At 33.0% G+C, this 15661-nt stretch overlaps 5 protein-coding genes across 6 annotated transcripts; 3 read left to right on the plus strand and 2 right to left on the minus strand.

Moving 5' to 3' along the window:
- The first annotated feature begins 463 nt into the window (after positions 1 to 463).
- On the plus strand, positions 464 to 10260 carry LOC139986524 (uncharacterized). The gene is made up of 3 exons (XM_072001928.1): positions 464 to 638; positions 704 to 769; positions 10005 to 10260. The coding sequence occupies exons 1-3, from the start codon at positions 540 to 542 to the stop codon at positions 10095 to 10097; spliced, it is 258 nt and encodes an 85-aa protein (XP_071858029.1). The 5' UTR covers positions 464 to 539; the 3' UTR covers positions 10098 to 10260.
- LOC139986576 (uncharacterized) lies at positions 976 to 2559 on the minus strand. Its single transcript, XM_072002003.1, has 3 exons — positions 2548 to 2559; positions 1767 to 1984; positions 976 to 1289 (listed from the first exon to the last, which is right to left on the minus strand). The coding sequence occupies exons 1-3, from the start codon at positions 2557 to 2559 to the stop codon at positions 1127 to 1129; spliced, it is 393 nt and encodes a 130-aa protein (XP_071858104.1). The 3' UTR covers positions 976 to 1126.
- On the plus strand, positions 5940 to 9529 carry LOC139986504 (uncharacterized). The gene has a single exon (XM_072001888.1). The coding sequence runs from the start codon at positions 6377 to 6379 to the stop codon at positions 9248 to 9250; it is 2874 nt and encodes a 957-aa protein (XP_071857989.1). The 5' UTR covers positions 5940 to 6376; the 3' UTR covers positions 9251 to 9529.
- A 294-nt stretch (positions 10261 to 10554) lies between the features above and the next one.
- Positions 10555 to 11784, plus strand: L(2)k10201 (zinc finger protein 511 lethal (2) k10201). Its single transcript, XM_072001256.1, has 3 exons — positions 10555 to 10863; positions 10952 to 11153; positions 11235 to 11784. Exons 1-3 carry the CDS (start codon positions 10724 to 10726, stop codon positions 11682 to 11684), a joined length of 792 nt encoding a protein of 263 aa, XP_071857357.1. The 5' UTR covers positions 10555 to 10723; the 3' UTR covers positions 11685 to 11784.
- Positions 11785 to 12091: 307 nt separating this feature from the next.
- Gt (transcription factor giant) lies at positions 12092 to 14469 on the minus strand. Of its 2 annotated transcripts, none has more exons than XM_072001255.1 (2): positions 13856 to 14469; positions 12092 to 13230 (listed from the first exon to the last, which is right to left on the minus strand). In XM_072001255.1, exon 2 carries the CDS (start codon positions 13228 to 13230, stop codon positions 12307 to 12309), a length of 924 nt encoding a protein of 307 aa, XP_071857356.1. In that variant the 5' UTR covers positions 13856 to 14469; the 3' UTR covers positions 12092 to 12306. The 2 variants fall into 2 exon arrangements, with proteins under 2 accessions (XP_071857356.1, XP_071857355.1); XM_072001254.1 differs by having other exon boundaries at positions 12094 to 13230; positions 13882 to 14459.
- Between the last annotated feature and the right edge of the window lie 1192 nt (positions 14470 to 15661).

Consider the following 15661-nt stretch of genomic DNA (forward strand, 5'->3'; position numbering starts at 1 on the left):
TTTAATCTGCCCCCTAGTGGATTCCATGACAAACTGTGGGAAAGAGCTTCGAAACTGTAGAACTCTACTCTGACAACACGAGATAAATAGTTCAAACCGCTCAAATCACGCTTAATTAAGGACAAAATAGCCCTGACTTTAAATGGAACTAGCAACGAGGTTCTTACTCTGTTTCGATACATGGTCTGCATATAGACCATTATCAGACATTTCAGAATAGTATCTGTTGTAGATAACACAGATTCCTTTCGTGGGATGTAAGATAAAAAGTAAAAGACACGAAATTTAACAAAAATTCAAGAACATATTTAAAAATGAGGATAATTAGTCATTGCTGAAAAAAAGAAATTAATTTACATAAAGAAAAATCTCGTTAAGATTCTGCGAAAAAATCCAATAAAACGTTTGTTGTTTCGCTTGTCTCCAAGCAACACTACGCCGCATATCAGGTGCATAGAAAGTGTCGCGACGTACCAAAAGTGTTATGGATTACTAATGCGGAAGTGAAAAAAGTAACACGTTTTCTGTTTCGTTTTGAGATGTACGCAACCAATCCACGACGAGTGTGCAATAATAATTTATCTGAACAACAACAAGTTAAACTACAGAAGATCAAAGAGCTGACGAGAATTCTAAAGGTCGACTGACGCAAAAATTTGAAGATTATTTTACGATTGTATAACACATACTTCTTGTTCCGCAGGATACAGATAAAAATCTGACTGTTTGCGAAGAAATATTGGCAACTTATATAAGGAAACGGCTAAGGGTATGTGCAAAATCATTTCACCCTTCCTTCAATATGAATCATTTATTCTTTTTCACTGATGAACATCTTGGTATTTGTACAAATATATACGATACATAACTTTAAGAATAAAATTGAATAAATGTTGAATGAACTTTCGTTTTACATATTTGGTGAATATCGAAAGTTGTAGCTGTTTTATCTCAGTCTTAGGTTTGCAATACTTAATATAGATATAATTAAAATTCAAGTGTAGCCTGTTGTTTACTCAGTGCAAAAAGTTAGATGTGAGATAGTAAGAAAGCCTGTGAATAATATTTATAAAATTATAGAAATCTCCTGGACGATTTTCTATCCTTCCTATTTTTTCTTAATTTACTATCCCTTGTACCAGCCACCGTGGCTACGATATCCATAACCGTATCCACTATATCCTCCATATCCATGTCCACCGTATCCACTGTATCCACCATATCCACCGTATCCACTATATCCGTGACTATAATATAGAGGCCAACTTGGATACCATCCAAAACCATACCTAAAATTGTATTTTGTGAACATCTGCACATACGAATACCTTACTACTCTCAGAATCAAACTGTTTCAAATATTCTTGTATAACAATCTAACGAAAAATTCTCATACACTTTAAATATTATATATAGATTGTACATTAAATTAATTCAATAAATAATAGTGCAACTCTTTTTCCAAAATCAGTCTGTACCAGTCATCGATGTTTTCTTCTAACTATTTCTTTGAACTCTATTCATACACTAAAATCTGTACAATTTTCTGAAAATAAAATAGGAGGAAGCAATTAAATAGCTTCATAGCCTATGACTAAGAGCCAAATTAAAATATAAAACTCCATAATAGTACAGGAAATTTGTTAACACAACGCAAAATATTCGACTTCCTCTTACAAAATCCGCAAGAATATCTGAAGTAAGCGGCTATTTTTTCCGCAAAACCTTCCTAGATTCGTCACAATATCTTACGGCAATCTACCTACCAGGGCCAGTAACTATATCCTATGTAACTCCACGGATTCCAACCGTAACTTCTTTTTGCCACTTTTTTATCGTCAGTTGCATCCTGAGAATTCGGTTCCGCCTGATTGTCAGCAATTATTTTTTCTGACGCGTCATTATCGGCCTTTACTTTTTCAAGTTTGTTGACTGGGGGCACAGTGGCTGTTCCCAGGGCGAAAATGCTCAAGAATACCAATAACTAAAACGATGATGAGGATTCGTTTGTACAAATGGACTAATATTATTAGTCAAATTTTACAAGTCACAAATCACAGGTTGTTAATAGACTAGGAATTTGTTGTATTTACGAGAAATTTAAAAAGACGTGTATATATAATAATCAATAAATGAAACAAATCTCTGCTGAAGTTCCACCTTTTTAGTTATATTCGTAAAAGCACGAACTTGCATAAATCTCTAGAGTCTAGTAGTATTATTGATTTCTTGTGCATAACAGTAACAGGTTTGATAATAAAATTAAAATAGTTTGATAATGAAATTTTATGACTGAGCTCTATTAATTTTAAGTCGCCTGATTATTTTGTTGAACTTAAAATTGTAAAATTGTACGAGAGAAAATGAATAACTTATAATTTGTAACTTGCACCAATTTACTGATATCGTTAGATGGTAAATCACTGTGCGAAAGAGTTCTATTATCACTAAAACACTAATTTCTTACTGGAATTAATCAAGGAACATTGTTTGCTAATTCAATAGATTAAATTCATGAATATTGGAAACTTTGTCGATTATTCTTACCAGAAGATTCATGTTAAACTTGATTCACAATACGACTGTGTGATCCAAAGAGTGGGCAGTTCTTTTATACCTGATACAGTTCAGAAATTATTTGCCGTGTTATATATACCTACTGATTTCTCGATCCACAACTATTTTCTAATGCCTAAATTAGTCTCTGTTACATTTTCTATCTACGGATAATCGCATCTCATAACTAGTTACATACATTGATCATGAATTCATCTGGATCGAACGAAAGCACAAATTCCTTAATGGAAAAGCGAGCATGTAATCAAAATCTGGTTTTATTGTTTTGGTCAATGATTAACTGAATTTGATCTAGTATGTTATGGCAAGTATGCGTTTCCTTGAAGCAAGTTTTTATATACAGGGTGTGTGATTTTTATCTACTGTTGGAAATATCTAGAAAAAAGGGTGGTTAACTGCGATAAAATCGGCTTATCATCATCTACGTACTTATTAATATTCATTCATCGCTTATGAAATTAAACGTCTGTCGTTAAACGTTTCTCTGATTAATTTTGGAAGTTCTTGGAATATTTAAGGAATGTTTCGTTTCGAACTTGTTGAAGATAAAGAGTAGACGTTTAATACTTTCGTTGGAATAATTCCAATTACTATATGATAATTCGAAAATTAATCGCAGAGCAGAAAATACTTCGAATGTCAGCAAGAATATTTTCAATTTCTCATAGAACATCTCTCAAAATATAATTCGTTATAATCACCAATTAACTAATTTCTTTAATCCATTCGATGAACTCCAGCTTTAACAGTCAATATCTTCCCATCATAGACATTATCAATGAATCAAATTAAAAATCATAATCAATTAGTACCCAACACTACTCTCCTATTCCATAGCAAATCCTACTTCCGCCGTCTGTATTCAACTACCATAATCACAATCTCTGTTCTCTAAAACAGCACGTATCTCTTTTTCGAATTTAAAAGTAGCAGCTCGATCTAACATATAATAATCAAGCGCAACCATATCTAAACAATCACCACATGAATATCGCGTGTGTGCTGACAATTTCACGGCAATTTCGCCGATTGTAAAACACCATACGCAACGCGTCCGAGTAATCCGACCACCCATAATGTTTGCAATCCTGCATTGTTCGCGAAAAAAAAATCGAGTTAATGAGGTGAACGAAGCTGGGAACGTTCTCAAAAGATGCGTGTAATTTCGCGGAGTTTCGCGTGTCGTGCAATTAGCCAGACAAGGTAATTAAGTAATTAGCTAGACACAGTGTTCGATCGAAGCGTACTCGAGTCGACTACCATTCGAGGAGTCGAAAGACAGGAACTCGCGTTTATTATATAAAAACCTGAACCTTCTCCCTATTCCTTGTCGCGTTGAAAACTTGTGTCGTTAATATTTTTCTCCTCTTGTCGTAATTGTCCCCTTAAGGAGGTTTTGTCACACCAGTCCAGGAAATCGAACCAGCGACACCGTTTGCCGCTGGACTTTCTCTGGGTGGAGAACAGGTGACATAATCGACATACTTATGAAAGTACAGCTGGTAAATATCTAAACTCGGCTCATTGTCCGATGACATAATCGGTATCGTTGGTAATATGATCATTGCCCTAACTGATCGTGTGTAACGTGTAAAGGTTCGTTTACTTCTTACGTATTCAAATAAAATAATAATCTGATTACTCTGAGACGGACATTATCGCGTGTAAGTAAATACGATTGTTTAAGCGAAAAGGAAATGAAACATAAAATGCATTTGTAGCATAAAAGTACCTTTTGCATTTGTGGAAAAGATCCGGTGGTATAGAAAATACGCATACAAGTAAATATGTTAAAAATATCAAATATAAGTTAAAATTTCTATTTATCTATTTTATTTGTCTATTCATATAATGCAACATGAAAGTAAGAAAATTTATCACTCAGGAATGGCTTCAGGATCGATCGCATTCAAACTAATTAGCTTTCGTTAAATTTGCCTTAATCTATTTCAATGCTTGTAACCTGTACTCGTATATGTCATAGAAATGTGCATTAAATGATTGTACTCGTTATACGTACGTACTAACTGTAAGATTCGACTTATCAGACTTCTATTTCTATTCACGTTAGTAATTAGATGTATAATTATCGTAGATGAGACTAGCATATTTTCCCGATAGTGACCGTAAATTATTACGATCAAACGTGGTATAGTAATCTATTTTATCGTTCAATTTCTCAACCATCGATTAATTTAACCGATTGCTTTTTGGAAAGATCAGTCTCGTACGTAGAAACAGTTTTATTTTCACTTGTTCTGCAGTATCGCTCGATTAACTTGATCTGTATCGATATCCTTAATGAATTGGCTTCCTACGTTGTGCAACAATAGCACAATTTTGCGGTGGTATAATCGTCAAGGCAGAAAGTTTCAAAAGAAATTGACTTTTATCGTTTTAATCGTTCAACCAAAATATTTAGGTAATCGTTCAACGCTTTTGTACAACTAGGTAGAAATTCTTTAAAAAATGCCTCGTATAGAGTCGCACTGAAATTAGTTACGGTAGAAATTCTTTCAAAAGTATTTGAATAATGATGTATATTCCTTTCGTTCGAAAATATAAAGCGCAATATACCGAACGTGTTTATACGTGTTATGTGTATCTAATGAGTTCCAGTTTCCTGAATAATTTAGCAAAATTGTAACATTAATAGATATCGACAGATATAATAGATATAACTATAAAATTATATCCTTCTTTCAAAATTCCAAATTTCGTATTTTTCCCTCCGATATTTTCCAAAAATTTCTATTAGCAACAAAAATATTCTAAATTTTCTAATAACTCTGCAACATAATTTTCTAAAAAATTCAAAACATCATACGATTACGTTCGATTAAAGTAAGAATGAAACACATGTATCGCGTATATTCTTTCTCAATAAAAGGATTAAACTAAAAAGCAAGCTAATATGTCCTTTATCATCTACATCCTATTATTAACACATACATATTCTTCAATAAAATTCATTAATAAACTTATAAATCCCTTCTTCTACTAACTAAATACGAGTAGAGCCATTTTTTTTTTTTTTTCAAACTGAATTCAATTACGATAAAAAGTCGTATCTTTGTTTATTAAAAAACCTCTACTCTGAATCGTTGGCTCGTGTAATTAGATTCCATGGCTACGCGTGGAATTAAAAACAGCGCGTGATCATGTCGAACGTATTGTACGCGTCTTAGCGAACTGTTGTCGTTCGATTCTTTGCAATATCGCGACGTTCTTTTCCCGCGTTATAACGTGCCGCTTCAGTTGTCGCAAATAAACGAGCAGCTCTGTGCAATTGAGGTGAAACTCGACATTTCTTTCCGATGTTATGCAAAAATCCATCCCCGCCAGCTAAAGTTTCGTTTAACGACGCTCGAGCGCGACACTGATCGCACAGTCCTCGTGGAATCTCGAGGCACAAAAGTACTCTTCGTGCCACTTTGTAAAACTTTCTCACACGATGAAACATATCTCCCTATTCTTTACATTTTTCGTCAAAATTTGACCGCGAATTGCTTCGATATTTAATTGTGAATCGCTTCAATATTCAATCAAAAATAAGTTTAATCGAAAAAATTGATATTTTCTCGCAAATTGATCTAATATTTAACACAAAATTGTGTCGATAGTTTGAGAAAAAATCGAAAGAACTGTTCGTTGTTAGAAGTATTGCATAAAGGTTGTATCATGTGGCAATCAACGATACAAAGAAGACGCCACTGAAGATAACACGATGATCGCTATCTCGTCATCACTCGGTGCATAAAGTGTAATTTCCGAGCAGAAAGTGTTCAAGCCTACTATAATGAAGCTTGGAAAATTCCACCTCCTATGCTACGTGTGCGTACTGTACACTTTCGTCCAGTCTAAGAAAACAAATTGGGAAAACCTGTCCATACCAAACCCTTCCGCAAACTCGCAAGAACCAACAGAACTTTTAAACATCAATAATCCGCGAGACAAACGGGCATTAGGTTTGATTCTCTCGGGCTTGGCGCAGGTTTTTGGTTACACGGTAAGCCCTGTGCAAATAGCCTCGTTGCCCAATCCTAATTCCGAATCAGACGAGGCAAGAGCTACTAACAACACTCAAACAAACTCTACTCAATCGACTACATTAGCTCCAAGACAACGAGAAACGATCAAATTCACGGGTGTGGTGAATTTTAGTAATGGAACAGGTGTATTAACTCAGTTGCAACAATATGAGAATATTTTCCATGGTAATTCATCTTCTACAACCTCCAAACCGCCTTCAACATCATCAACGATGCCACCACAGATTGATCCAAGGAAACAGACTCCTAATCAACCACTACCACCTCCTCTCTTGGTAAAGATCCCTCTACCAGTCATATCGGAACCTTCCTTACCGACCGTACCTCAACCACCTCTTCCTGAGATTCCTTCTCAATTCATTAATCTATCCTACCCTGAACCGTACATCAGTTCAATTCGCAATGAACAAGGAATGGTGTACAGAAAGAACGTGAGCACTGAAAAAGTGACAATAGAAAATCAGCCAATTTATAATGCAAAGGATGTTCAATCGCCACCTCCTCCAATGTTAGTTCAACCGCCAATGATACATGATCTTTCAACTACATCTCCTTCTTATAACGAAGATCCAAGATGGAAACAAGAGTATGAAGAAAGACTTGCAGAATTGGAGCGTAAACAGGAGGAGCATGCGAAGAGATTGAGGGAACAAGAATGGTACAGAAATCGTCAGAAGGATGATAATTATAGTGGTGAGGAAGATGGTGATTCAAGGAAGCAAATAGATCACGGAGATCAAGATTCTGGATGTAGAGGAAACAAAGAGGAAAGCGCTAAAGGAAAACCGTTGAGAGAAGAAGAAAATCAGTCGAGAGAGAGATATGAGAGTGAAGAAAGGATTCGTGAATATCCCACGAATCAAAAACAACCTGCAGAAAGTGAAGAAGAAGAGTATTATAGGAATGATGATGTTTATAAGGAAGACACGCCTCAAACTAGTGAAAATTATACTAGTATACAATATAGTGAACCACTACCTTTGAGTGAAGATGATGAGGAACGACGACCTGAAGATCTTCGTAACAGTTATGGGGAACCTCTGTACAATCGTGAACTAATTAATGATGGTTTTGTGAATTTTTTTGGAAGACTCAAGCAGCCATTGAGCGATATTTATAGCTCGTCTGTGCCTGCTGAATCGGAGGAAGAGGTTTCGAGAGAGGAGGAAGATTCGCGTGGTAATCAGAAAGATGAAAATGAAAGTGATGAAAGGAGCAGAGAAGAAGACGTTCCAGCAAGAAACAAGTATGAAGAATATACTCTGGAGGAAGATACAGATAGTAGGAAGAAAGATGAAAAAGGACCTAACGAAGATAATTCCGAGTCATCAATAAAAATCTCCAATAATCAATCGAATGGCGAAAATCGATCTTTTTCCCCCGAAGAACGAGATGTAGCAGATGAATTGGATTTCAGTAAATTTATGCCATTAATCGTTCCTGTTCGGTACCTGAATGCCCCTGAGGAATTAAGAAAGACGAAATTGAAGTCATCGACAAATGAAAAATCAGAGAAAGATAATACTTTAAGAGCAGAAGCTTCAAAAAAAGTCTCGTCTAAAGAGCCAAAGCGATCAAAAAAGGAAAATTTGAAACCGGTAGTAGGTGTTAGAGAAAGAAAAACACCGAAGAATCTCCACGAGGGTGAACAAAAGGAAGTGCAAATGTGGCCACCGCCATTCGACTTTATTTTCGATAGTACAATACATACCAACATTGTTCCAAGAAATTCGACCGATAATGACAATATTAAGGTATCGAATAGTCAAGAAAATCGTAGAAAATCTGAATCCTCCAATAAAATGAGGAAAGAAAGACATCGAGAAGAGAAAAGTCAAGTAATACTTGATAATTCAAATCAAAGACCGTATGACTATTCTGAAAATATTTATGACCAAGATTTTAAAAAGGGACTCGAATTTAGAACAGTTCCTGGGAAACGACTGATGATGAATAGGCCTATAAATATTGTGAGTTCAAATAGAACACGTTTTGAGACGAAAATCGTGAAATCTAATCAAAATGATAATGATAGAAAAGAAATACCAGATTTTTTAAAGCGTTATAAGTATATTTCAAATAATAATTATAGATCCACAGAACGACCAAATATCGAAATAAAAAATTTTCCAGAGCTGCAGGACCCGAGTTCATTGAATTCTAAGAAATTTGAATCCTCGAAACGCAGTATTGAAAGAAATCAATCATCTTCAAAGAATAAAAAGCAGATAAATGTTAAAAATCGTATAATGCAAGATAATCCAGTTTCTCGACAGAAGTTTGAATCAACGATGTTTCTCGAACCTAGAGAAAACTATAATTTGTTCAATTTTGGTGAACGTGTTTATGATTTCAATTATGGCAGGGGAAACGACAGATTGTCCGGAGTTTTTGACGGGAATAAAAAAATTGGAAACGTAGAAATAATTGGCTTGGCCACGCCACAACAGGACGTGTATCGCTATGACGAAAGTTTAACGAAATTCACCAGTGAACCGGAAAGCAGAAGCGAGAAAGTCGAAGATTACGCGAATGGTGCTACCACTATAAAAATAGTAGCACAAGAACGCATTAATCCGAATGAACCAATTAGTTATGTCGATTATTCTCGTATTTTATAATTTGTTATTATTTTCAAGATAATTGTGCAATATGATCCATTTTCAATATTTCGTTTTTTAGTAATTTAACACGTAGAATTTAAAAATATTTTAAATATAGTAATTAAAGGAATTTAAAAGCATTTTAAAAATAGTTATCAATGTTTTGTTATATGATTCATTTGAAATACTTTTTCACTAATTTCAACATTTGTTACATTATAATATAGTGAAATCAATCATATTTCATGCTTTATGCTAAATAATTGGAAAATATAATAGGGAAATTGTAAAATGATCCTTTTATCACATATATATAGTAATTATAATTTAATATATTTACTAAAAATTAACATACAAATACACATGTATTTTGTGCATTACACATAATATATAATATTCAGAATAATTTGTCTAACTGAAAATCTCAAGTGTATATTTAAAAGTATTTAGAACCCAAAAAAAACATTGATTTTTTAAACTACTCGTATATATATATATATATATATATATATACAAGTTAAAATTTATATATATATATATAAATAATTAATACATCAAAAGATATTATATGATTTGTTATAGAAATTGCTATAGAAAATGTTAAATACTCAGTTTCAAAATAAAGTGTTGCAAGATGAAAAAAAATATTAATTTTTTGGTAATTTGAAAACAATATTATTTCCTTAACCTCTTTTCTACCGTCTTTATATGACACAATAATTGAGATGAACGTATGACAATTATATTCTATAATATCACATGTATGTTACAGGATAAGCGGCAAGAAATGCAAAGACGCAGTGAATTGGAACACAAAATGACGGAAATTCTCGAAAATTTGAAAACCCGGCTACTGGTCGAGTAATTCCTGTCAATATGTATACTTATACGTTTTCTGATTTATTTTTGTAATAACTAATGAGTTTATTGCATGAATATATTATTGATATTAAGTACCTAAATTATTAATACTAAATTACCGAGTTAGCAACGTGCTATAAGAAATACATAATATGTACAAAGACAAATCACGTACCAACGTCTTCTTTCTTGAATCTATCCCTTATTGCCCTCCTGTGTTGTAATTCATATTTAGAATGACTAGAATTTATTCACTTAGTTCACTTATCACATAATCAAAACTATATCACTAATTTATTCGATTTTATTTAAGGAAATTGTAATTTTAATTTACAACGTGCACGGGACGACATTTGATACAATGAAACTGAAATTTTCTTTTCGATAATCGAAATATGTAGAATTATCGAACTGAATTATCGAACTGAATTATCGAGATGAATCATCAAGTTCTATTCAAATATTGCGCCATTAGAGTGTAATGCTGTCGTTGTGTTGTTACTGTGTTAAAACTGCTTGGTGTTTTAAAGAATAAATTATTAAACAAAAGTACAATGTATAACATTAAATAATTGAATATTACAGATTGTAATATCTTTTTTAAAGTGCAACAATTAGAATATTACAAGGATGGAGAAATTTTTACAAAATGTAGGTGTAGGGTTAAGATCTATTGATGATCCATTTTTCGAAGATTCATACAGAATGTGCAAAATTTTTCAACGAAAAGGTGTTACTGTTGAAGATGATGAAGAACTATGTCATGATGTGTAAATAAAGATTTCTCTTATATAAACATTTATCATTGTACATAACCTACAAATAAGTGATTTTAATAAAATAATTTATTAATTTCAGTATAAAAGAATTCTCTTGTTACATTACTGGTTGTAAGGCAACATTCAATAAATTAATTGATTTTGAGATGCACTACAATAGCAATCATCGATATGTTTGTGCAGAATGTAATAAATGTCTACCAAATCCTAGATTCTTAGATATTCATATTCAAGAAACCCATGATAGCTTTTTCCAAGTTTTATCAATGAAACAGCCAATGGTATTTACAATCATTTTATTTCAATATAATTTATACATTTTAATTTTCATACTGTTTGTTAATATTAATATTATCTTTTAGTATCAATGTTACGTTTCTGAGTGTGATTTAAAATTTAATACTTCAATTGAAAGAAGAGATCATTGTGTTAGCGTACACAAATATCCAAAGAATTTTAGATTTGATAATACTCCACATTGCGTAAGAGATAAATCAGAAGATAAAATGGATATTGATGAATCCGAGCCAAAGCGGACAGAATCCAAGTCAAGAAAAATACAGTTAAATAAAAATCAAAAAACTAAAATGTTTATAGCCTCAGCAAAAGCTGCAACTTCGACAAATATCATTATCCGTGAAAGCCAATTAAGCCCTTCAAATAATAGTGCAGGAGCTACTTCGTTACTTTTTATCCCTAGGCAAGTATATAAATCATATACAAAAGTACTTACTAAAAATCAATCAGGTGAAAAAGATGTGCTTGAAAGAGGATGTATGATGGACTTGGCTAATACACTACCAAATATGTAATTGAAAATAATGTATAACTTTGGTTTAATGCTTTTTTATCATAAATATAATTTAAATATCACAACAATCTTTGTATGTACAATGAAGCATACAGAATGTATTATTCCATGTATCTCCTATCTTATCCTCCCTTCTATTTACATATCTGCACTTATAGTCTTGTTGCTCAATATATAAATAAACTTCTAAGTTTATCTATTCCAAGTTATTATTGTATTACTACGTATAGAATATCTTTTGCAATAAATTGTACATAAAAAAATTCTGGGCAAAGTTATCAGACATCCTACCTAGCACAATTGTCATTATCTTGGAAATAGCATTGTAACATTAAGAATATTTATATAACTGCAATATGTTAAATAACATAAAAATTTGCAATTCAATATGAAAACTGAAACTTCTAAATCCTTACACTATATTTGTTATGCATATGACTGTATATATTGTCAAAATAATATTTTTGTTATGTATCAAACATTAAAGCAGAATCCATAAAGTATTAGATTATACTAACGATTACAGAAAGTATGATACTTACAGAATACTAGACAAATTTTGTGCAGACACTGCATATTCTTTTTTTTTTTTTTTCATTGCCAATGAATAATATAAAAGTAACCTAAGTCAAATAAGCCATTATCTTGGCTGTTTCGTTTTTAAGTACTGAAAGTTCATATTTAAGTCTCTTATTTTCGTGTTCCAAGAAAGCTGCCCTGATAGCAATCTCATCTTCCTTAGCTCTTCGTGCGTCTCTAGAACGCTTTGCGGCTTCGTTATTCTTTCTTCTTCTTTCTCGATAAGCTGCATCTTTCTCATCAGCAGTGCTCGTTGGCACAGGACTTTTCGTAACTTTTCGCATCTTTGTAATCATGCCTTCGTTCGATTGTTTCATCGTTTCCAGCATTCGCTTTCGAAACTCCGAATAAGCTTCGCTCGATTCTAAATCGTACACCAATTCGGTTCCCCCTATAGTGAGTGATAATGGATCTTTGGGATAAGCCTTAAAGGGTCTTGTATTTTTTGTAATATCTATAGGCAAATTGTATAACGCAGTTTTGTTAGAATCTGTAATCAACGTGGTGGAGGGGCTGAAAAATTGTGTTGAATTAATAGTTTCACTATTTGTATTCAATAATGTTGATAATACAGTAGGAATGAATGGAATTGAAATGTCCATTGGCGAAGTGGAAAAACCACCGTTTTGCAATGGTGCGTCCGTGGTATTGTGAACTGGCTCGTATTTAATATTTTTCAGTGAGTCACATTCGGAAGATGGCGTTATCATAAATTTTTGAACCTCCAAAGGATTCCCAGTTTCTGAAAAACGCTTAATTTGATCTTGTTTCGTTGTGTTTGTTACGAGTGAGTTTGAATGTAAACTGGAATTTGCTGACTCCTTCGAGATTGTTGCTTTCTTAAAGGACAAGTCTAGTATCGAGTCAGAAAATTGCATGCTAGTATCTTTGTTAGAAGCACATTCTTTTGCTTGTATATTATCCACCATCGCTTGGAAAAAAGAATTCATTCTGCAGTTTATCATCATCTAAAACAAAAAGTTTGAATAAAAAATAAAAAACATTTCTTTGAACGTTGTTCATGCAAATGCAAATACTTGTTTGCTATATTTTCAAAAGTATTGCATATTTACCGATTATCCTCTGAGCGTTTTAAAAATGAAAATAATAATAAATAGATAATGATATAAATGGATACCTTTCAACTTTCAATTCTTTCAGTTTTCTAAATATGTATTAATTATACATTACTACACGTGGAAATCACAAAAATGAAATGTTTAGTGGCTAAATAGAGAATCACGTGCTCGAATTAATAATAACAATCGTTTGAAAATGTGGGAAACCAACAGAAAGCGAGTGTAACAAATTATATCTCGATATTTTGAGATATAATTTAAAGATACTATGTTAATGAAGTCAAAACATAATTTGTAGTTAAATGACATTTGTTATTTCTACGTATTCCAAGATAAACCAGCCAATATTTACCTTATAAAAAATCTAAATATAATTTGTCTAACGAGGAATACAGTTAATTTGACGAGAAATCGAAATATAGACGTGTCGTCGAATAGACATTAGTGTATCCGTTAATTACGAAAGTTTGGAATTCTTTTATGTTTATCAATTAGCATAGAACATGTGTCTTACTTAATAGTTAATCCGAGGTCATGCACCGGTCACTGATGTATCACAACAATATCACTTTATCGTAGTTCCAAATCGTGCACGTTTTCTTGAAGATCTTTACACAGTAATTGTTCGAAACGAAAATCGTTTTTTTAACGAAGTTCTAGAATCGGTTTTTTCGTAAAATGTGCTCGCACGACGGTTCTTCAAAATCGTTTAGAACGAGTGGGGGCGCAGTTTCGCTTATATACTGCCCAACCCTTGTAAGAACTTGGGGTAGGAGAGAATCCCTTAGAAAATGGTAGGGAACGACAATCCTGGTGACCACAACGCTGGGGTCTAACTGGCACGCGTTCGCCACTACCTAATCCCGAAATGTTTATAGGACGACACGTTCACATGATTACGACTACGTAATCGCGTACGTAAGAAAATGAGTTGGGTTATCTATGATCGACTCGTTGATTGTATATGTATTTTGTTGGGCTCGTATAATATTCTTGTAATAAAAGGATTTACAAGGGAATTTATATTTTAGTTTAATAATTTGAAAATGGAAAAATGTTATTACTCAAAATGTTTTATTTATGAGGGTAGTTTATTAAATATGAGTTAGGAAGGAATTAATGATAGTATCAGAATTGAAAAAATTTCATTTTTATAGTAACTGGATTTATTAATTATTTATTCATTTTTTTTAGATTTGTTAGTTATTTTTTCGTTTTGTTGTTCATGTATTAACCTATTTCCTGATTATTTCTTAGTACTTCTGTTACTGCTATTATGCTTTGTTATCTTTCTATTTCTTTCTATTATATATCTTCTGTCATTCAAAACCAATTCATACAATGAAAATCACGCATGAAATATATTTAAAAAAGAAAAATACTTCTACATTAGGAATAGAAAATAAGGTGAAAATTAATCGAACTTTAAATACAAAAATTAAAGAGGATAAGTCTTTCTTCAAATAAGTAAATCTTCTTTTGTTTATCACGTCGAATTAATCAGTATAATACTGGAAAGTATCCGGTATCTCATGAAATCAAAAATTGCGTCGATATTCACGATACTTTTGGATCTTTTATTAGTGTGCCATCCTACCTTTTGTGTTGCCATTGTACACAAAACAAAATAACAACAGTTCGGATTACAATGGAATTCCGTTAAATTAATCCAGGTACTGAATCAACTCATACCTCACCAGGATTTTGAAAACTCCAGTTACCAATTGGCACGCTAAAATCTCAAATCCCGTGTGACGTCAGGGACCACTGTTTCTAACAACTAGTTCGTCAAAGGATTAAGTGTTTCGACAATTGATAACTGCTAACTTGGCGACCCTCGACTGGCAGACCCAAGGTGTCTTTTTGTGTAATGCTTACCCGTACAAATAGTGTGTCTAGAATCACTATGCATAACCCTTTCGTGAGCCACTTGACTATTTTTCCTACTATTTCGTAGCAATCTTTGTTTCTGCTTTGTACTGCATGATTTACGATGGCTACCACTGAAAGAAAATCGTAGAATTTGCATAAAGTGCTCATAAATTAACTGGCGAAAGTTTTGCGACTAAGTGAAATTTAGTCGAAATTTTTATGTCAAAGAAAAGTGAGGGAAAAGTCTGTACTTGTTTTATGTGTGTAATGGATTTCTTTGGTCCTGGTAGCTCGTTAGGATTGGACAACATATGGCAATCCTCAGAGCGTGTCACCGGAAGATGAACCTACTCTTTTCTTCGACTCGTGTTGATTAATGGTTCAGGTTTTGGCTCACTATGTAAGTTCATTAGTTAATCCTTACTTCAACATTCATTTGAGCCCCCCC

This window comes from Bombus fervidus, chromosome 4, assembly GCF_041682495.2.
Source record: "Bombus fervidus isolate BK054 chromosome 4, iyBomFerv1, whole genome shotgun sequence".
NCBI classification, from domain to species: domain Eukaryota; kingdom Metazoa; phylum Arthropoda; class Insecta; order Hymenoptera; family Apidae; genus Bombus; species Bombus fervidus.